Source organism: Phaenicophaeus curvirostris, chromosome 2 (genome assembly GCF_032191515.1).
Source record: "Phaenicophaeus curvirostris isolate KB17595 chromosome 2, BPBGC_Pcur_1.0, whole genome shotgun sequence".
Taxonomy (NCBI): domain Eukaryota; kingdom Metazoa; phylum Chordata; class Aves; order Cuculiformes; family Cuculidae; genus Phaenicophaeus; species Phaenicophaeus curvirostris.
The window spans coordinates 118,405,303-118,427,447 of record NC_091393.1 but is presented as its reverse complement, the minus strand read 5'-3'; the positions used below and the strand labels follow the sequence as shown (position 1 = coordinate 118,427,447).

The following is a 22,145-nucleotide window of genomic DNA, read 5'->3' as shown; positions in this document are numbered from 1 at the left end:
TTGGATAGGAATAGGCAAATCATGTTCCATCTGGATATAGTACTGGTGTGTCTGCAAAGTTCTGTGGCTGTTTTTGGTGTCAAAGGCAATGAGAAGAATGCTTTAAAACTGGAGACAGGGTTAAGAAAGGGTACAGAAGTGGAGTAAGTTTATGCACTTAATGAACGATGTACAAAACTTGACACCTTGATACACGATGACTGAGGGGGGTGCTGCGCGCACACAGGGAAATGATGAAACTGGATGTTAAACACTGACACATTTATTATAAACCAATTAAAAATCTAACATAGTTTAACTTTACTTTGTGCTGCATAATGATGACTGGTACAGCTTTTATGGGTACTACTTGAAAACTCCTTCCATAAAATGACAGGAGTTGGGCAAGACAGTTTTACCAGCCATTCCACCGTACTGAAATCCCCTTGGTGCCCTCGTAGATGTTAGAGTTTAGGATCTGTTGGTGTTTGTCATGTTCAGCATTTTAAATTTCAGCCATAAATTTGCTTGGGAGGGGGCTGTGATTATTTTTTTGTCTCCGTTCAGAATTTCTAGCCTTAATGTGACCTTGAACCCTCTCCCATGATTGATGAGTTCTCTGCTGACTTCCCACCTCCCTGACCTTTAGCTAAAATTTCTTTCTTTAATTCTTGCAAATCACGTCTCTAAAAATGAGCAGGTTTCAAGCTGATGTTAACGAATCGCATGTTGGCAGTGTTTTCCTTGATGTGATAAACAATTGTTTGGTGAGGCTGTCAGATTAGTGAGCCAAAAACTCTGAAATGTTTTCCATGTTTTCAGTTGGGGTTGTTGTTTGTTTTTTAAGATGCTCGTTTTGACAGCTGTTCCAGTCTCTCACAGATATCTTGGTCTTTATACGTACAACAAAATCATAGAAAGGTTTGGGTTGGAAGGCACATTGAAGCCCATCCAGTTCCACCGCCCTGCCATGGGCAGGGACACCTCCCACTGGATCAGGTTGCGCCAAGCCCCATCCAACCTGGCCTTGAACACCTCCAGGGACGGGGCAACCACCACTTCTCTGGGCAACCTGGGCCAGGGCCTCCCCACCCTCCCAGGAAAACATTTCTGCCTAAGATCTCATCTCAATCTCCCGTCTTTCAGCTTCAAATTGTCCCCCTCATCCTATCCCTGCACTCCCTGATCAAGAGCCCCTCCCCAACTTTCCTGGAGCCCCTTTCAGTGCTGGGAGGCTGCTCTAAGGTCTCCCTGGAGCTTTCTCTTCTCCATACTGAACAGGGCCAACTCCCTCATTCTGTCCTCGTGTGGGAGGTGCTGCAGTGCTTGGACAGTCTTTGCAGCCCTGTGTATCTTAGGCTTTAATGGTTTGGTGGAAGTTAACATTTTTGCTTGTAATTCCAAGCCATCATGGGTTTTTGCTTTTTCGGGGGAAGTTGAGTGTGGATTTTTGGTTTTTGGTGGTGGTTTGTGGGGGTTTTTTTTGTTACATTGGATCTATGCCTTGCTCTAAGGTAAGCTCTGGACCTTTATTTTGAGTCAGAAGCTTCCATCTCTCCAGAGCTGGAAATTGGATGATGAATCTTCATAGAACAGCTCATCAAGAGCAGAAGTTAGTCATCCTTGGGATTCTCGTCTGCAGTATTCTTTCAGGTGTCAGCATAACGTCTCTCTCTTACTCAAGGTGTCCTCTTTTCAGCAATATTTAGTATTAATACTGAGATCTTCGTCATTTGAGACCGTTAAAGAGACCAATATTACTCTCAAACAGTGGCTGTTAATCCTGGTTTGGGAATTATCCAGAGTCTCTGCAGTTTCAGATGGTTCTTAAAGATGATGTTTCTTTCTTCCTGCTGTAAATCTTCCCTTCTGTGCTGCAGTCCTCTTATACAACCACCATCTCCTGCAGGAAGGATCAGAGAATCATAGAATCGCTTGATTGGAAAAGACCGTTGAGATCATTGAGTCCAACCATACTTGTCCACTGCTAATGGTCCAGTGAAAGGATTCCTGCATGGAAAGGAATGTTATCCTTGCTGGTGGTATTGGAGATTATCTTAATTGATGCTTTCCTTGTGTTAGCTTTTGTTCAAGATGGCTTCATATTCCTTTTTTCTGTTGTTCTACTTTCTCAGTCAGTAACTTACATTTGTCATCAGTAGAGGATTTTCTACTAGCTGGCTTAATTATTCTCCATTAGACATACACTGATAAATGGGAGAGAAGGGCTGAAAAGGTTAACAATGAGTTTTGTTTCATCATTAGACTTCAATGAAGTCCAGAGTGTGCTGCATGCCCACAAAGAGAGGTGATTTGTGGATTTTTCATTGAGTCTTGTACGTTTCCTTGTGAAAACGTAGCTGGATCTTGTCCCAGTTTGTCTGCACACCACGGGGAAGATTTTAGAGCACAAGCCTTATGAGGAGTGGCTGAGGGAGCTGGGGTCATTTATTCTGGAGAAAAGGAAACTGAGAAAAGACCTCATCAGTCTCTAAAACTACATAAAAGGAGGCTGTAGTGAAGTGGGGGTTGGTCTCTTCTCCCCGGTAGTCAGTGACAGGACAGGGAGATGTGGCCTCAAGATGCACCAGGTGAGATTTAGGTTGGTTGTTAGGAGGAATCTTTACTGAAAGGGTTGTCAAGAACTGGCAGAGGCTGCCCAGGGAGGTGATTGAGTCCCCATCCCTGGAGGTGTTTAAAAGACGAGTAGGTGTCATACCTGGGGATATGGTCTAACAGCGTTGTTAGATCATATCGCAGGGCTGAATTGAGGATTGGACTCCATGATCTTAAAAGTCTTTTCCAACCGAAACCATTCTGTGATTCTATGAATCAAATAAAAATGTACTGGCTGTACCCAACTCTCCCAAATGTGAAGTCACAGAATCATAGAATGAGGGAAGGGACCATGGAAGGGACAATGAAGGATAATCCAGTCCAACCCCCTTGCAGAAGGAAGGACATATTCAACTACATCAGGTTGCTCAGAGTCCCATCCAACCTGACCTTGAATTTTTCCAGGCATGGGGCATCAACCGCTTCTCTGGGCAACCTGAGCCAGTGCCTCAGCACCCTCAGCGAAAATATGTCTTCCTAAGATCTAGTCTAAACTTCTAAACTTCTATTTTAGTTTAAAACCATTCCCCTTTGTCCTATTGTGACAGACCTTGCTGGAAAGATTTTCCCCATCTTTTTTATCAGCCTCCACTAAGTACTGGAAGCACGCAGTCAGGTCTCCTCACAGTCTTTTCTTCTCCAGGCTGAACAACCCCAACTCTACTCTTCACAGGGGAGGTGTTCCAGGCTTTTGATCGTTTCTGTGGCCTCCCCTGGACCTGCTCCAACAGGTCCACATCCTTCCTGTACTGAGGACTCTAGAACTGGACGCAGGGCTCCAGGTGGGATCTTACTAGAGCAGAGCAGAGGGGCAGAATCCCCTCCCTGGCCCTGCTGATCACACTGCTTTGGATGCAGCCCAGGACATGGTTTAGTTTTCTGAGCTGCAAGCACACGTTGCTGGCCCATGTTGAGCTTCTGATCCACCCACCCCCTAAGGTCATCTGCAGGACTGCTCTCCATCTCTTCATCCCGCAGCCTGTATCGATACTGAGGGTTGCCCTGATCCAGGCACAGGGCCTTGCTGAACCTCATGTGGTTTTCACCTGTATTATTTGCACTGTTTTAATGGGAGCAAAGACGCAGCCTGCCTCTGGTTTATCTGCAAAACCAAACATGGTTGTCATTGTCCGCTCTGACCTCTTTTTTGCCCAGGCTGCATTTCCATACGATGAGTACCAAGGGCTCAGTCTTGTCTGGGAGCCTTTTCCAAACCAGGGTTGTTTAAAGAAACCCTGCAAGGCTGCCACAGTCCAGTTCTTTTTCATACAAAGCAAACCCCAGACTTGCATTTATATGCATATTTGTGTCTTGTTTCATGCATGCATTGCAGTGAGGTTGAGGGCACCCTTGCTGCTGGGGTATTTAAGGGTTTTAACCTGAATTTTAATTCTAACAGTGACATAGAAACCCTCACCTATAAGGTGCTGGAAACTCTTCTAAAGTTACTTGTGACACCTTCACAGTTTTAACAGAGGATGGTTCTTCTTGCAGGTATTCAGAACGAAGCCTGACAAAGTGTATCGGGATAACGATAGAGACCAGACCGGATTACTGCCTGAAACGACATTTAAGCGACATGTTATCCTACGGCTGCACGAGGCTGGAGATCGGAGTGCAGAGCGTATATGAGGACGTGGCCAGGGACACCAACAGGTGAGAAGAAGGCTTCTCTGCAAAGCTGAATGTGACTGGTCACTGTATGCTTTCTGGAATACTTGAGTAGTGCATCTGGACCTAGAATCATAGAATCATGGAATGTCCTGAGTTGGAAGGGATCCACAAAGATCATCGAGCCCAGCTCCCGTCCTTGCACAGGACAACCCCAACATTTAGACCATGTGTCTGAGGGCATTGGCCAAATGCTTCTGGAATATTTTCTGGCTTGGGACCATGACTACTTCCCTGGGGAGCTGTTCCAGTGCTCCACCGCCCTCTAAGTGAAGAACCTGTAAGTGAAGAACCTGTTCCTAATATCCAACCTAACTCTCCTCTGGCACATCTTTGCTCTCTACAGCTACCTGAAAGGAGGTTATAGAGAGGAGGGAACTGGCCTCTTCTCCCAAGTGACAGAGGACAGGATAAGGGGGAATGGCCTTATGCTCTGCCAGGGGAGGTTCAGGCTGGACATCAGGAAAAAATTTTTCCTGGAAAGGGTCATTAGGCACTGGCAGAGGCTGCCCAGGGGGATGGTTGAGTCACCTTCCCTGGAGGTGTTTGAAAGGACAGGTGGATGAGGCGCTGAGGGACATGGTTTAGTGATTGATGGGAATGGTTGGACTCGATGATCCAGTGAGTGTTTTCCAACCTGGTAATTCTATGATTCTGTGATCTTCCTGCCGTTACCTCAGGTCCTGTCATTGGTCACCAGAGAGGAGAGCTCAGCACCTGCTCCTCCTCCCCGCTTTGTGAGGAAGTTGTAGAGCACAATGAGGTCTCCCCTCTGTCTCCTCTCCTCTGGGCTGAACAGACCAAGTGACTTCAACAGCTCCTGATATGACTTCCCCTCTAAACCCTTCCCCAAATTTGTGGCCTCCTGTAGACACTTTCCAGTAGCTTTAGATCCATTGTATACTGTAGTGCCCAAAACTGCACCCAGTGCTCAAGGTGGGGCTGCACCTGTGCGGATTAGAACACCCACTTAACATTAAGCTCATCTCCTTGCTTGTGACGCCTGTGTCTGTGCAAAAACACAACTGCAGGGGCTTCATGAATTTCTTTGTGTTCTTGTGTGGCCTGTGGCTTGAGAGATGGAATTTTGATGTTCCATTTTAAACACTTATTCTTTTCCTCTGTGTACATCTCTTGTTTTTTATTGCTTCATAAATAAATGCAGATGTGTGAAGTAGAACATGTGAGCAGAGGGAATCTGTGGTTTCAATACAGGCTGGAGGATGATGTGATTGAGAGCTGCCAAGAGGAGGACTTGGGGCGCTGGGGGATGAGAAGCTCAACATGAGCCGGCAATGGACGCTCACAGCCCAGAAAGCCAAACCGTGTGCTGGGCTGCATCCAAAGCAGTGGGATCAGCAGGGCCAGGGCGGGGATTCTGCCCCTCTGCTCTGCTCTGGTGAGACCCCACCTGGAGTCCTCTGTTCAGTTCTGGCATCCAAAACATAACAAGGATATGGAACTGTTGGAAGTTCCTTCCCAAAGGAAGCCACAAAGATAATCTGAGGGCTGAAACATCTCCCATCCAATGACAGGCTAAGAGAGTTGGGGTTGTTCAGTCTGGAGCAGGAGAGAAGGCTCTGGGGAGACCTTATAGTGGCCTTCCAGTACCTGAAGGGGCTCCAAGAAAGCTGGGGAAGGGCTTTTTCTGAGGGCCTGTAGTGATCAGATGATGGGGAATGGCTTTAAATTGGAAGGAGGAAGGTTTAGGTTAGACGTTCGGAAGAAAAGTTTTCCTGTGAGTGGTGTGACACTAGCCCCGATTTCCCAGGGAGACTGTGGATGCTGCCCCACCCCTGCAGGTGTTCAAGGCCAGGTTGGATGGGGCTTGGAGCAACCTGATGCAGTGGGAGGTGTCCCTGCCCATGGCAGGGAGTTGGAACTGGCTGGGCTTCAATGTGCCTTCCAACCCAAACCGTTCTATGAGTCTTGCCCTACATAATTAATGATCTACAGAGTTGAGTAGATACAATGCAATATGATCTATTGGAGGTACCTTAGATACAATGTGGAGGTTGGAGGCACCTCAGCAGCAAACAGTGTATTTCCACACCAGGTCCTTTTTTCTGCTGAGACTTGGAGAGGAGAGATGACATTGGCAAATGGCAGTGGATGAGGCATAGCCAGGAACACCACCTGCTGATTGATTAACCATAATCATTCTGGGCACTCGGTATCTCTGGGGATTACAAAACAAATTCAGAAGAGACCTGTGGTTTATTCCTTGCCATATTGGCTAAAAGAACTGTTATCCTACATAGGAGAGCACTCAAAACATTGTTCGTCTCAGCCCTCACAGGCAAGGAAGCCAGTCTCTTGGTTTTTTTAATCACAAGCCTATTAATTCTTTGGAGATTTAGAAAGAAATTATTTTTCTCTTGTGTTTTCATTTCTGACACTGGTACAACTTCCCTTGGTTCTTATTGCGTATTCCAGTCACCGACCAAAGATGTTTAATAACCGTAATCATACATAATGACAGAGAGATTATGGTTCAATAAGCAAAGCACATTTTTGTTAATACCTACCTTAAAGGCAGTAGTGCACAACTGAAAATTTTGGACACTTTTCTTTTAGAGACTTACATGCAGAATCCAAAATGAGTTTCCTGCTGCGGGTTTAGCTGCAGTGTTGCTGGGGCACAGCAGCACAGAGTGTCATAGAATCATAGAATCGCTTGGTTGGAAAAGACCTTTGAGCATCCACAACCCCCGTGGGCAACCTGTTCCAGTGCTTCCTCAACCTCATCATGAAGAATTTCTTCCTAATGTCTAATCTAAATCTTCCCCCTTCCAATTTGATGCTATTCCCCCTTGTCCTGTCACTATAGGCTCTTGTAAAAAGCCCCTCCCCAGCATTCTTGAAGTCACTTTCAGTACTAGAAGGCTGCTCTAAGGTCTTCTCACAGCCTTCTCTTCTCCAGGCTGAACACGCCCAACTCTCGCTGCCTGTCCTCATAGCAGAGGTGCTCCAGCCATTGGATCATCTTTGTGACCTCCTCTGGGTCCATTCCAACAGTTCCATGTCTTTCTTGTGCTCGTGACTGAAATGAGATCTTAGGAAGAAATGTTTTCCTGTGAGGGTGTGAGTCTCTGGCCCAGGTTGCCCAGAGAAGTGGTGGCTGCCCCATCCCTGGAGGTGTTCAAGGCCAGGTTGGATGGGGCTTTGAGCAACCTGATCCAGTGGGAGGTGACCCTGCCCATGGCAGGGGGTTGGAACTGGATGGTCTTCAAGGTCCCTTCCAACCTAAACCATTCTATGATTCTATGGTTCTATGATTCTGCCTCCGTTAAATCTGCACACGTAGTTTTATGAGTATAGTTTTATTTATGATTTCTTTCAGCAGCATTTTGGTGTTGTTCTGAGTCTGTTCAAGGACAGTATCATTCAAGACCTCGAGTAGCCCGAGGGAAGGAAATGGTGACTTGCTTCATAAATAAAAATTATTTTCTTATTAGAAGTGGAATTTGAGCTGCATCAATAACTTGATTATTTGATGCCTTAGATCTGTTCTTGAATATTTTTCTGCCTCACAGCCACCAAAAGCACTCAGAAACCTCACTAATGACTTATGGAACATAATAGAAAGTAATTTCCAAACAGTTTGCCTAATTGGTTGTAATCTGACATTTTGCTACAAGCAAAATATTAAAAGTTTAAAGCCAAAACACATCCCCCACAAAGCAGAACAGAAGCAAAATGAGGTCATTTCATAAGGAAGAGAAACTTGAATCATTCTTCTCGAGAACTGCATTCCGATTCATTGTTCTATAAAGTTGGAGATGTTGGAGTGAACAGCCTGCATTTGCCCCGTGCCTGCGGCAAAGCCTTTTAGGAATTCTGCAAGGAGCTTTGGAAAGCACCAAAACCCTTTAAAGATACAATTCTATATGGAATGACTTTGGGGTGGTATCCAGTCAGTAACGGACTGCTTCATTCTTCTGATTCATCAGCAGGGAAGCAAGAGTTTGTTAGCAGATGTCTAAGCCCATCATGAGAAACAGCCTGGAATGGCTTACGGCACCAGCTCTGCTGCGACAGACAGAACTCAAGGAAAATTGGAGTTGAGTGAAGCTAAGAGGGGTTTTGCAGTTCCACCATCAAAAGATTTGAGGTGAAAGGAAGTAGAAGCTGAAGGGAAGCTAGTGGTCAGATTTGGCGCAATATCCAGGTGAAGATCCATGACATGTGGTGTCCCTCAGAGGTTTGTACTGGGACCAGTGTTGTTTTATTTTTTCGTTGATGACAGCGAGATCAAGTGCACCCTCAACAAGTTGGCAGATGACAGCAAGCTGAGTGGTGCAGTTGTCACACCAGAAGGACAGGATGTCATCCAGAGGGACATGGACAGGCTGGAGAAGTGGGGCTGTGAGAGCCTCATGAGGTTCAGCAAGGCCAAGCACAAGGTCCTTCTCTTCTCCAGGCTGAACAAGCCCAACTCTCTCAGGCTGTCCTCAGAAAGGGGTGCTCCAGCCCCATGATCATCTTCGTGGTCTCCTCTGGGCCCACTCCAGCAGGTCCATGACTTTATGTTGAGGGCTCTAGAACTGAACGCAGGGCTCCATCCTCTGGATGTCCCTTCATTGGCAGACTTGCTGAGGGTGCCCTCAACTCCACCCATCCCTATCTGTGGCAAAGATGTTAAACAGTCGACCAATACCGATCCCTGATGAACACCACTCATCACGTGTCTCCACTTGAACATTGAGCAAGACTTTGAATGCGACCATCCAGCTAATTCCTCATCCACTGAGTGGCTCATCTGTCAAATCCATCTTTCCACGTTAGTCACCTGCTGAGCTGATCTGTTGCCAAGGAATTCCAAAAGATGGAGTGAACTGAGAAGAAAACAGGAGGACTGGAGAGGAAGGACGGACAGCAGCAGATGCTGAGCGAATAGAAATGTCCAGAAACATCAGCCAGCAGTGGAAGAGCCCTCCCAGCTGGGGATCAGCAGGAGCAAGGACTTTGTGTGAAGACTTGTCATATGTGATGAAGACCTAGTAGCTGTTTATAGTGATAGAGACTGCTGTTGTGGAGGCAGAAGGCAGCTCCTGAACCATGGAGAAGAAGGGAGAAAGAACAGTTTGCCTGAGGCTAATGAGTTATGTGAGAGTTGCCCTTCGTTCCTGCAGTCATTTGTGGTCTCACTCTCACAGAGCTCCTGCAGAGCAAGCCTGAGTTCATCTGATTTGATGACAGTGGAGAACATGAAATCCTTCAAAAGTCCAATCCAGCCCGTGTCTTGGAGGTTTGACTCCTCTCAGCAGTTGAGAAGAGTTTGTGTTCCTTTAAAGGGAGCGCTCGAGAGTTGGGCGAGTATGTTGCAGGATCATTTTCAAGCTAGCTGGTTTTGTGTAACCCCCATACTTCTTTTGTTCTTCTGTTCCTTTTGTTTCTGGTTATGCTTCATTTTGATTATACACGGCCATCCTAGAACCATAGAATGGTTTTGGTTGGAAAAGACCTTTTAGATGATTGAGTCCAACCATTGATCCAGCCCTACATCTACTTATTTACCACCTTTCAGGGATGGTGACTCAACCACCTCCCGGGGTAGCCTCTGCCAGTGCCTGAGAACCCCTTTTTCACTGTGGCATCAACTTGCCTCATTGCTTTACAAACTGAATTTCAGCAGCTTTCAAAGGTCCCCCAGGCTGTGGTTTGGATAACTTTAGCCTCGGTAGGGTTTGCCTGCTCTACAACTAGCAAACTGGACTACTTTTTGTCCCTAATGCAGTTTGCTTTATTAGCAGCTGCGTTCCAAGACCTGAGTGGTGGTAAAACTGGCAATAAAACTCAACACTTCTCTTGGAAAAGACCTCTAAGATCATCCAGTCCAACCACCAACCCAACACCACTGTGCCTACTAAACCACGTCTTGGAGAACAAGACCTAGGGTTGTTTAGCCTGGAGAAGAAGCTGAGGGGAGACCTCATCACTGTCTATAACTGTGTGACAGGAGGTTCTGGCAAGGTGGGGGTTGGTCTCTTTTCCCAAGTGAAAGGCAATAGGACGAGAGCGAATGGCCTCAAGTTGTGCCAGGAGAGGTTTAGATTGGGTATTGAGAATAATTTCTTCACTAAAAGGGTTCTCAGGGACTGGCAGAGGCTGCCGAGGGTAATGGTGGAGTCCCCATCCCTGGAGGGGTTTAAAGGATGAGATGCTCAGGGATCTGGTTTAGTAGTGGACAGGGACGGTTGGACTCAATGATCTCTTTTCCAACCAAACAATTACAGGATTCTGTGTCCTCAAGTGCCACAGCTACGCATTTGTTGAATCCCTCCAGGGCTGGTGACTCCACCACTGCCCTGAGCAGCCTCTTCCAATGCTTCCCCACTCTTTCAATAAAGACATCTTTCCTGGTATCCAGTCTAAACCTGGATAATCATCTCAATTAGATATATCAAAATATATGCCTTTTTCTCTCTTCTGTCTTCTCAGAGGTCACACCGTGAAGGCTGTATGCGAGTCCTTCCACTTAGCCAAGGATGCTGGGTTTAAAGTGGTGGCACACATGATGCCAGATCTACCCAACGTGGGCCTCGAAAGGGACATGGACCAGTTTGTTGTGAGTATGACTTAAAACAACTGGGAGTTTATGGTTTGTTCCAGCTTTTCCATTTAATGCTGCCTCTCTTAGCTCAGCTATTGGTTCCATTCAAGGCCAGAATTGTTTCTTAAGGACAAAGAATTCAAAATTCATTTTTGAGGGTGGAGAGTGAGAAAGATTTGTTGAACTACTTCATCCAGAAAATTATGTCCTTGCCTCATGAAAGACTGAGTCACTCGGGTCTCTGTGGAATATAGCTCTTCCAGTATTACCCAGGGCTCTTACTTTTTTCTAAGGTGGTTTTCTTTCTTCGGATTTAGAACAGTACGTGATTCAAAGTTAAAAGCATGCTATCTCGCAGGTAATTAATTGCAAAGAAAAGTGTATTGGTGTATTAGAGCATCTCTGTTCTTGACTCAGTGCTGTTCAGTCTCTTTATCAGTGATGTGGAAGAAAATACTAAATTATTTCTAGAGAAATGGAAATGAGAAATAAAGAGCAAATGGTAAAGAGTGGAGAATGAGCCACTTCGTCGAGTGGCGTTCCTCAAGGGTCGCTACTGGGACTGGTGATATTTAATATCTTTGTCGCAGACGTGGACAGTGGGATTGAGGGCACCCTAAGTAAGTTTGCCAACATCAAACTGTGTGGAGCAGTTGACACACTGGAGGGAGGGGATGGCATCCAACAGGACCTGGAGAGATGGGCGTATGCGAACCTCATGAAGTTCAACAAGACCAAGTGCAAGGTCCTGCATCTGGGTCAGAGCAATCCCAGGCACAGACACAGGCAGGGCAGAGAGTGGATTGAGGGCACCCATGAAGGGAAGTGCTGAGCAGGGGAATAAGAAAACCAGGTGATACTTTCAGAGAGGGAATTCAGGAATACAAGGAGGGTGACGGAGCGAAAACCAGCTCAAGTGATAGCCCTGTTAATGAGCTCAGAAACTTAAAGCGGGGTTCGCAGATGAAGTTAAGATTTGATGTCAGAGAACATAAAGGTAAGGAGTTGGAGGATGAGTAATCAATGTGGAGGATGAAGCCCTCAAGTAGTAATGTGGTTGCAGAGAGAGGAAGAGAAATAGGAGTTGAAGAGGCGGGCTGGTGGGCAAGAGGTGATGGATCACATCAACATGGATAAGAATTATACCTGTGTTGTTTTAAAGAGAAGGTAGTACGACAGAGGAGAGGAAGGAATCAAAATTGTCTGTGTTAGAGAAGACCCCGATGTGATCCGAGACTGGACAGCACACAAGAAAAGACTTGTGTGAAAGAGGCAGCTGCAGAGGTGATGCCCAGCTTAGTGAGCGCTGTGTGATTCCGAAAGTGGAGCTGTAGGGAATGGCAGTGGAGAGGTGGTGGAGCACAGTGACGTGTTTCAAGATGGAATGGTAAAGAAGAGACAGCTCTCCTCTTCCTTTACCTTCTCCTCTGCCTTTCTCACCGTGTCATAAATGCTTTATAACTTATTATTAAAAGATCTTTTGTCTTAAGCAGGAGAGGATAGAGGGGAAGAACCCTCTGGGGTTTTCCCTAAGCCCTGCACTGGTGAACATCACAGAAGTGTTCACCACACAGCAATTCCTTCTTCTCTTCTTGTCAGCTAGATAAATATGTCCTGCACTTGTATCACAACAACCCCATGCAGCACTCCAGGCTTGAGGTAGAGTGGCTGGAAAGCTGCCCAGCAGAAAAGGCCCTGGGGGTGCTGGTCGACAGCAGCTAAACGTGACCCAGCAGTGGCCCAGGTGGCCAAGAAGGCCAACAGCACCCTGGCTTGGATCAGCCATGGGGTGGCCAGCAGGAGCAGGGAAGGGTTGCCCCTTTGCACTTGGCTCTGATGAGTCTGCAGCTCAAGTCCTGGGTTCAGTTTTGGTCCCCTCAGTCCAAGAAAGACCTTGAGGGGCTGGAGCACGTCCAGAGCAGGGGAACAGAGCTGGGGAAGGGTCTGGAGAACAGATGTTATGAGGAGCGGCTGGGCGACCTGGGCTTGTTTGGTGTGGAGAAGAGGAGGCTGAGGGGAGACCTCATTGTGCTCTACTGCTTCCTCACAAAGCGGGGAGGAGGAGCAGGCACTCTTCTCTTTGGCGACCAATGACAGGACCTGAGAGAATGGCAGGAAGATGTGCCAGGGGAGGATTAGGTTGGATATCAGGAACAGGTTCCTCACTCGCAGGGTAGTGGAGCATTGGAACAGCTCCCCAGGGAAGCAATCGTGGCACCAAGCCAGACAATATTCCGGAAGCATTTGGCCAACACCCTCAGACTCATAGTCTAAATGTTGAAGTTGTCTTGTACAGGGACAGGAGCTCGACTCAATGATCTTTGTGGGTCCCTTCCAGCTCAGGACATTCTATGATTCTATGTAAAAGGAACCAGATGACTTTAGAAGGTCTGAGCACCTTGCCTTCATTACTAGTTGATATATTAAATACAGGGAGTTCTCCTGGGAAGGTAATAGCTTGCTGATTGTGCTGACTGCATACTAAAAATACTGGGTGCTTCTTCAAGTTGAACAGGTAATTACAGTTCCAAGAGTAACATTGCTTCTGTCCCTTATGACCTATTGATTTCAAAGCGTTACTTGTCACCTCCGTCCACCGTCCAGGATGCCCATCAGTTACTCTTTTGGAAGCATATCCAGGTTTTTGAAATTCTCTGTGTCTCTAGCAACTGTTTTCCTGGAGCGGTTATTAACAATGACCCAAAACCTTAATTTATTGATAGGAGTGAGTTTATTAGGTAGTCCTTCATAATATGTATCTTCTTTTACACCAGTGGTTACAAAGTTGTTTTTCCCTGCTTTCATCCAGCACATTTTTCAGGTTACAACACAAATCCAGGCGGGGCAGAGAATGGATTGGCAGCAGCCCTGAGGAGAAGAACTTGTGGTGGGAGGATGAGAAGCTCAACATGAGCCAGCATTGGATGCTTACAGCCCAGGAAACCAAGAGTGTCCTAGGCTGCATCCAAAGCAGTGGGACCAGTAGGTCAAGGGAGGGGATTCTGGCCCTCTGCTCTGCTCTGGTGAGCCCCCGCCTGGAGCCCTGCATCCAGCTCTGGAGTCCTCAGCACAGGAAGGTCATGGATCTGTTGAAGCAATTCCAGAGAAGGCCACAAAGATGATCCAAGGGCTGGAGCACCTCTGGTATGAGCACAGGCTGAGAGAGTTGTGGTTGTTCAGCCTGGAGAAGAGAAGGCTGTGGGGAGATCTTACAGCAGCCTCCCAGTTCTGAAAGGGGCTCCAGGAAAGCTGGGGAGGGGCTTTTGATCAGAGAGTGCAGAGATACGACAAGGGGGAATAGTTTGAAGCTGAAAGAGGGAAGATTGAGATGAGATCTTAGGAAGAAATGTTTTCCTGTGAGGGTGGGGAGGCCCAGGCCCAGGCCCTGGCCCAGAGAAGTGGTGGCTGCCCCATCCCTGGAGGTGTTCACAGCCAGGTAGGATGGGACTTTGAGTAACCTGATGCAATGGGAGGTGTCCCTGCCCATGGCAGGGGGCTTGGAACTGAATGGCTTTTAAGGTCCCTTCCCACCCAAACCATTGTGTGATTCTGTAGTTCTACACTTTTTTAAACAGCCTGGATGCACTCATCCTCTGCCCCAGTTATGTTGTGCTTCTCCACTCCTTCCCCCATCACACCACCTCTCTTCCATTATTATTGATTCTTTCTACTGCCTCAGAGGATTTCATTTCAGCTCCAGGTCTTTCCACCCCATTCCTCATATGGAAAAAGTCTGCGGGGCGGGATCATGCTCTGCTTCCTCCCATCACCCATGTGCTTGTGCCGGGAGAGCCAGGTAGCGTTCATGTATACACACACTTCGCTCCTCACTGCTGCCAAACACAAGCCTAAGATATAAAACCCGACTCGCAGTGCCTCACGTAGCAGGTGGTCGAGGAAAATAATTAGAATAATAGCTAGAATAAATCAAGGACTCAGCGGGAATAATGGAATTGTTAGCAGAGCAGACACCTCATTCTGCGGAACGCGATAAACACTTAGCTTTGCTGTTATAGCGCGAGCGAGATGAGGTGACTCTAGGGGTAAATGGTTGGGAGGATTCATGAATCACGCTTGCCATTGGGCTACCAAGCAGAACTTCGGATTTAAGCAAAAACTTTAGGAGGCTGAAGAATTCCCAGGGTGCTGTTACTAATTCCTCGTTCTGTTTCTGCAGAGGCACTGAGCAGCAATAGTGCGATCAACAAACTCTATCTTCTCTAGTGTAAATGTTGTGAAGCTGGAAGCTTTTATTAATGGGGAAGGTATTGCTGTACTGCCTTTATTTTATCTTTGTAGAATGAGTCATAGAATCATAGAATGGTTTGGGTCAGAAGGGACCTTAAAGCCCATCCAGTTCCAAATCCAGCTGCTAGGGGCAGGGACACCTCTCACTGGATCAGATTGCTCCTGCAATCTCCATCCAACCTGGCCTTCAACATCTCCAGGGATGGGGCATAAAAGCGTAGGCAGGACCACTTAATGTTCAGTCCTGGAGACAGGAGTCTGGCTGAAGAAATTCTTGGTTCCATTACACAGAGATGTTCTTATGTTCTTTAAATAGAACGCTATCACTGAATGGTTTTAGTCTGGTGAAAATTCCTTTCCTTACAGTCATGTGTCAGACCATGTTTTTCTGTAGGAACTGCAAAATAAGCATTTCCCAGAAAGACTAATTTTAGTGAGATGCCTGATGCAGCTATGATCCTTGTGTAAGTGACGCAGAGGGCTCCAGCCTCTTTGTGTGTGTTGAACATCAGAGATAAATCATAGACTCATTTGGTTAGAAAAGACCTTTGAGATCATCGAGTTCAACCATTCCTGTCCACTACTAAACCAGATCCCTGAGCACCTCATCTGCCCTTCTTTTAAACATCTCCAGAGATGGGGAATCAACCATCTCCCTGGGCAGCCTCTGCCAGTGCCTGAGAGCCCTTTTGGTGAAGAAATTCTTCCTGATATCCAATCTAAACCTTTTGAGGCCATTTCCAAAACTGAACTCAGGATTCGAGATGCAGCCTCACAGGGACACAATCACTTCCCTGGTCCTTTTGGCCACACTGTTTCTGATTCAAGCCAAGATGCCACTGGCCTTCTTGGCCACCTGGGCCACTGCTGGCTCATGCTCAGCTGCTGTCAACCAACACCTCCAGGTTCTTCTCTGCCAGGCAGCTTTCCAGCCACTCAGCCAATATAATGGTTCTAACAGGAATGTCCCTTCTCTTTGCAATGTATTTGATGTTGCTGTAAAGCTTTAAATACCCTTGTATCACCTTTAGCTGTAAATAAGGAGTTGGTTTTCCCGAGGGCTCTCATTTTTACCAAGGAGATGAAATTCCTAATGAAAGTAATATAATGCACCTCTATCAGAAGCTTTTAATAACTGCAATAAGAGATGGTTAAACTGTTGATCTACATTGATTTTTACTCTTTAGGGAAGACAATTGTCTGTGTTTTTAAATACAGCTCTGAAACATTTAGTGGGGTAAATGATTTTCCTTTCAGTGCCTTTGAAACACGGATATTGGCAGGTAGCCAGCATTACCTTGGAAATTTGTCCTTTTTTCTGTCACGAGCACACTTACAGCATCAGACTAGGCGCTATTTAATGATCGGTCCTTCCATTACTAGATCTTCTCTTCCAGTTTCAGTAAATGTTTGAGCTAAAACACTGTTCGCTTTGGAAACAATTACAGTTTCATGAACGACGGCCAACGCCGTAGTAATTTTTATGCTAATGAGAATCATGGTAGTAAGAAACAGGCTATTTTTAGAAGCTGTTTTCACAGATAATTGCACTCAATATTTCTGCGTATAAAATATCTCGATTAAGCCCCAGTGTGTGCCCACTTCTGCAGATGGTTGGATTGTGTGTGCGAAGCTGCTCTCCTTCTCCAGCGTCTGCTATGCTCTCTGGGTGTCTTTGCGGCTCCAGGTGTGTTTCCTGTAAAGCAGGTCAGGCTTCTCTCTGGATGTGGAAAGAAGTAAGAGTTAAAGCTTCAGCCCTTGGTGTGAGGATGTTTAGGAGCAGAACAGAATCATAGAATCATGGAATGGTTTGGGTTGGAAGGGACCTTAAAGACCACCCAGTTCCAACCCTGCTGCTGTGGGCAGGGACACCTCCCACTGCATCAGGTTGCTCAAAGCCCCATCCAACCTGGCCTTGAACACCTCCAGGGATGGGGCAGCCACCACTTCTCTGGGCAACCTGGGCCAGGGCCTCCCCACCCTCACAGGAAACAATTCCTTCCTAATTTAGGCAAGTAGTATTGTTCAAGCAGCTGAAAGCTTGCTATCAGGGTGGATAAACCATGATGTCCCCATGAAATCCTTGACAGCTTAGTTCTTGGTGGTTTTTTACATAAAAACAAAGCATACTGGAAAAGCGTTGTGGTTTTATCGTGAACTTAATAAATTATAGAAGATTTTACAGGTCTGAGTGGGATGGCAGGAAGCACATAGCTGTATCAGTGGTCCATATGGGAAAGAGAGGTCTGATGAAGGAGGATTAGTTTATCAAAACCATTATAGAGTTGCTGGTCTCAATGTTTTTTAGGGTAGAAACACGCATTAAAGGGCTCTGCATTGCAAAACTTGTGTACTTAAGACAGTGAAAAATCCTGTATTTCCTGTCCTTAGCCCTAGGGAAAAGCTGACCCTCGCAGAAACATAAAGACCAGGGTTCTGTACCTGGTAAAAATGAAGGTGAAACTTCACAGCAAATTGATTGAGGTATTCTCATGGGTTTCTCCAAAACTGCGTAATAAATGGAGGCTCACTTGGAGCACCTGCAAGCCTGAGCAGATGGGACTGCTCGGTGCAGTGAGCACAATCTGGAGAGATTTGTCTTAGTGTTCAGATAGATCCTGTGTTCAGGAGTCAAACCCATGCTCCAAGGTCATGTTGCCGCTGCCCAAGGCCTCTTCCAAATGTTAAGTGTCTCCTCTTATTATTGAGTTGTATTGTAGCTGTGCTGGGGACTGTGGCAGAGCAGGATCTCCTTGCAATAAGTTCTGAGTGAACCTGGAGAGAGCAACTGTCCAGCGAGTGCTAGACAGGAGGCAACTTGTAGATCATAGAATCATAGAATCACTAAGGTTGGGAAGGCTCTCTAAGCTCATCCAGTCTAATAGTCAGCCCAGCCCCACTAAGCCTACTAAACTTGTCCCCAAGTGCCATGGCCACATAAGTTTTGAACCCCTCCAGGGATGGGGACACCACTGCTGCTCTGGGCAGCCTCTGCCAGGGTTTCACCACTCTGTCAATAAAGAAATTGTTCCTAATATCCAGTTGAGGCCATTTCCTCTCATCCTATCACTTTTTACTTGGGAGAAGAGACCGACACCCACCTCACTCTTTCCTGGAGCTAGAGAGAGTGATGAGGTCTTCCCTCAGCCTCCTCTTCTGATCCTGACAGTCCAGGGTAAAAAGACGCCATGGGAGAGATGGGATGGGAGGCAGGCATGTTCCCTCCTCATCTGGCAGCAGCAGCTTCCTGTACCATTTAGAGAATCGCGGTATTTCTGACACTGAGGGTCATTGTCTTGGTAAGTAACTTGCTGGAGGCAGCTTTACATCTGTGGATGCTCTTGTCCATTAGTTTGTCTCCACTGTAACTGCTGGTTTGCACCTCAAGAGCAATTTGTTCCTGGGTTTGATGTAGCAAAGTCTTCCTGCCAAGCTGAAGGTGGTGGGGATTCACCAGTGTTGGAGATGTTGTCTTTGGCATGTGGATTTGAGGAAGCGTAACAGCTTTCTGTGCCTCAGAGGGTGGATTACATGGGCCTTCACAAACTTCACTCTGGATGTTGACAGAAACATCCCCTTTTCTTATTTGACATTCAGAGTCTATGTATGGAACATATATTGGAACATATTATGGAACATCCTAAAGGAAGCAACCAAATGTTAAAGAGCGACCAAAACCATATGTTTTTGTTAATTGGTGCTATTGTAGTAGTTCGCTAACACATGTCAAGGTCTTCAGTGATTTATCTACTGATAAATGTTAGTATTTTGAGGCTCTTCCTTTAGGACTTTAAAGACTAGCAAACTGAATATGCAAAATTAATGTGGAACAAACTTTCTGTCTCACCTGCTGTGTGCTACACAATCTCTGATGGTTTCCTACACTGTGATACACTCTGGTGTTCAGGCCCAGTTGGCATGGGTTCAGGAAGGGCAGGTCCTGTTTGGCTAACCTGATATCCTTCTATGACTGGGTGAGGGAAAGGCTATGGACATTGTCCACCTGGACTTTAGTGAGGCTTTTGACACTGTCTCCCACAGCATTCTCCTAGAGAAGCTGGTGCTCATGGCTTGGATGTGCATGTGCTTCACTGGGTAGAACACTGACTGGATGGCCGAGGCCAGAGTTGTGGTCAGTAGAGTTCAATCCAGCTGGTGGCCAACCACCAGCGGTGTCCCCAGGGCTCAGTGTTGGGGACAGTTCTGTTTAAGATCTTTATCAATACACGGACAAGGCCATCGAGTGCACGCTCAGTCATTTTGCAGATGATACTAAGCTGGGCAGGAGTGTTGATCTGCTTGAGGCTAGGGAGGCTCTGCAGAGGGATCTGGACAGTTTGGGTCCATGGGCCGAGGCAATGGGATAGGGTTCAACAAGGCCAAGTGCCGGGTCCTGCCCTTGGGTCACAACAGCCCCACGCGGTGCTCCAAGCTTGGGGAAGAGAGGCTGGAAAGCTGCCTGGTGAAAAGGGCCTGGGGGTGTTGGAGAAGGTGTGTGTACCCAGGCTGCTCCAAAGGCGGTGAAAGGAACAGTTTGGTCTGCACTTCTCGGTCACTAGGCCATTGTCACTATCGGTGAATGCAGATCCTATCATTACATTTTAATTAGACTTGCATTTACACGGAAGAGGGGAAAATGCAAATTTTGAGTTAAAACAGAGCCACATTTTTGAGCCACGAGCTTCTATTAATGCATGTAATTAAACTACTAAGTGATTGTTCATTCCCTGTAGAGTTGGAAGTGTCATTCAAGGCGGTAGCTTTCAAATGCTACCAGCATTCGGAGTTATAAATAATACAGCTGATGGCGATAAGGAATGCTGCAATTTGGAGAGTTCAGATAATGCTCATCTTAATGCAGTCAGACATGAATTTAATCGTCTGTTTAGTGCCGAGGCTGTAGTAGAGGAACCAATTCAACACCCAGGTTGAGTTGCACATGAGCGGGAGTGGACAGTCATTAGAAAATAGATTTTGGTGACCTTTACTTCTTTACTTCTAACAAATCCTAACATTTTAGTTAATCGCTTCCAAAAATTACTGCCCTTTTCCTATAATCGATACCTTCTGGAAGAGCTGAACATCTTGAGAGCAGGAAGATTAAAGATGGCTACTGAATCTTTGGGCTGTTAAAAGGTGAAGTAGAATCCTATAAAATAACATTTTTCCCTTTTTGGAGAAATGCGTGTTTTCGGTGTCTTCAAAACTCATTTCTAGTTTGTTCTGTGCTTAAAGTGGTCAGGAAAATCAGATAAAAACTGCAAGGTATAATCTTTTAATAACAGCTGAGTTGTGCTATTACTGAACTTGAAAATGGGACCAAATTGCCATGTGGTCTCACTGCAGTCGCAAATCGTTTGACCTTTCTGTTGCAACTCTGAACAGGGACAGGGGTGACGAGCGGGTTTTCTGTTTGCAAAGGTTATTGCCAATGCACACAGCATGAAATACTGGAGTTCAGGGCTTCATCTCCTGATTCCATGTCCTCTTGTACTCAGCATTGATGAGGCTGGACCTCAAGTCCTGGGTTCAGTTTTGGGCCTCTCACTACACGAAAGATGTTGAGGCAGTGGAGTGTCTTTGGAGAAGGTTAATAAAGCTGGTGGAAGGTCTGGAGCAAGGGAGTTCTGGGAGCAGAACTCGGGGCTGAGGGACCTGGGGCTGTTTAGTGTGGAGAAAAAGAGGATGAGAGGGAGACCCTGCCTGAAAGGAGATTGTAGTGAGGTGAGTGTTGATCTTTTCTCCCAAGTGACAGGCAATAGAACGAGAGGAAATTGCCTCAAGTTGCACCAGGGGTGGTTTAGGTGGGATATCAGGGAAATATTCTTCACCAGAAGGGTTCTGAGGCACTGGCAGAGGTTGCCCAGGGAGGTGGTGGAGTCATCATTGCTGGAGGGATTTAAAAAATGGGCAGATGAGGTGCTCAGGGATCTGGGTTAGTAGCGGAAAGGTACAATTGGACTCGATAATCTCGAAGTTCTTTTCTAATCAAACAATTCTGTTATTCTATGATTCACTTTCTTCAGTTCACATAGTGTTGGTTTGACTTTTGGGTTTCAACTCCTGTCGGTTTTATTGACAATAATTACAATGTTGTGCAATTTTTAAGACTTTGAGTATTGATGGGAGTTGGGCAAAAGGATTCCATCCCGCACTTTGATCTGTCTGCCTTGATGGACAAATCAGTGGCTTCTTGGCATTGAAATGACTGATTTTACACCCACTGGACCCTGATTATTCATAGTGGCTGTGAGTTTACAAGGTGGTGGATGAATGGCTCCTATAGATGCCACTAGCTTTAATAACAGGGAACTTCTACAACAAAGGCATCAGCTACTAAAATCAATTACCGTTCCCATAAAATATGTTAGCAGCTAAGTTGTATAACCTTGTAGACTGAGTGTGTGTTGATGGGGTCTTATTAAGATTCATTGCTTGTCATTCACAGAGCAGCTGCTCCTACAAGGCAAGTTTGTTTAATGGAGCTCAGGTGAAGCAAAAAAATAGCGGCTTCCAGGATTCTCTGCTTACTTATTGTATTATTGACTGTGAAAAAGTACTCAGCTTTTCTCTCATACCGCATAAACCGGGCAAGGTTATGAGAAACCATCTTTTAGAGTATGAAAAGATCTGTGTTTACTGGGAAAGTGATGAGGTCCTGACTCAGGTTGCCCAGAGAACTGGTGGCTGCCCCATCCCCGGAGGTGTTGAATGCCAGGTTGAATGGGCTTGGAGCAGCCTGATCCAGTTCCAGCGTTGGAACTGGATGGGCTCCCTGCCCAAAGCATTCTAGATTTATGAACCCCCAGATCATTTACGTTTCAGCTGACCTGAATTGACTGTAGTTTTAATTACAATTAAACCACTTGGATAATTTCTCATGTCCTGTCTGTTGTGCACACACACAAATTTTAAAATTATACCCTAACATACATCTTTATGATATGAGACATTTTAAATGCTGGTTAGCTTATCGTCTTTAGCTATAGGGGAGAAAACAAATGCAAGAAGGACTTTCAGTTTATGGAGTGTGTCCGGAGAACAGGGAATGGAGCAGGGGAAGAGTCTGGAGTGC

The 22,145-nt window shown here is 46.2% G+C and overlaps 1 protein-coding gene across 2 annotated transcripts in view; it reads left to right on the top strand.

Moving 5' to 3' along the window:
• Window positions 1-22,145, top strand: part of ELP3 (elongator acetyltransferase complex subunit 3) — a 117,711-nt gene that overhangs the window by 37,140 nt on the left and 58,426 nt on the right. For both annotated transcript variants that reach the window (XR_011336834.1, XM_069850670.1), the window contains exons 8-9: window positions 4,090-4,251; window positions 10,711-10,837. Coding sequence is in view for 1 of the 2 variants with exons in the window: in XM_069850670.1 (XP_069706771.1) it covers window positions 4,090-4,251; window positions 10,711-10,837 (289 nt within the window). In the remaining variant the exon portion in view is untranslated. The remainder of the gene's footprint in view (window positions 1-4,089; window positions 4,252-10,710; window positions 10,838-22,145) is intronic.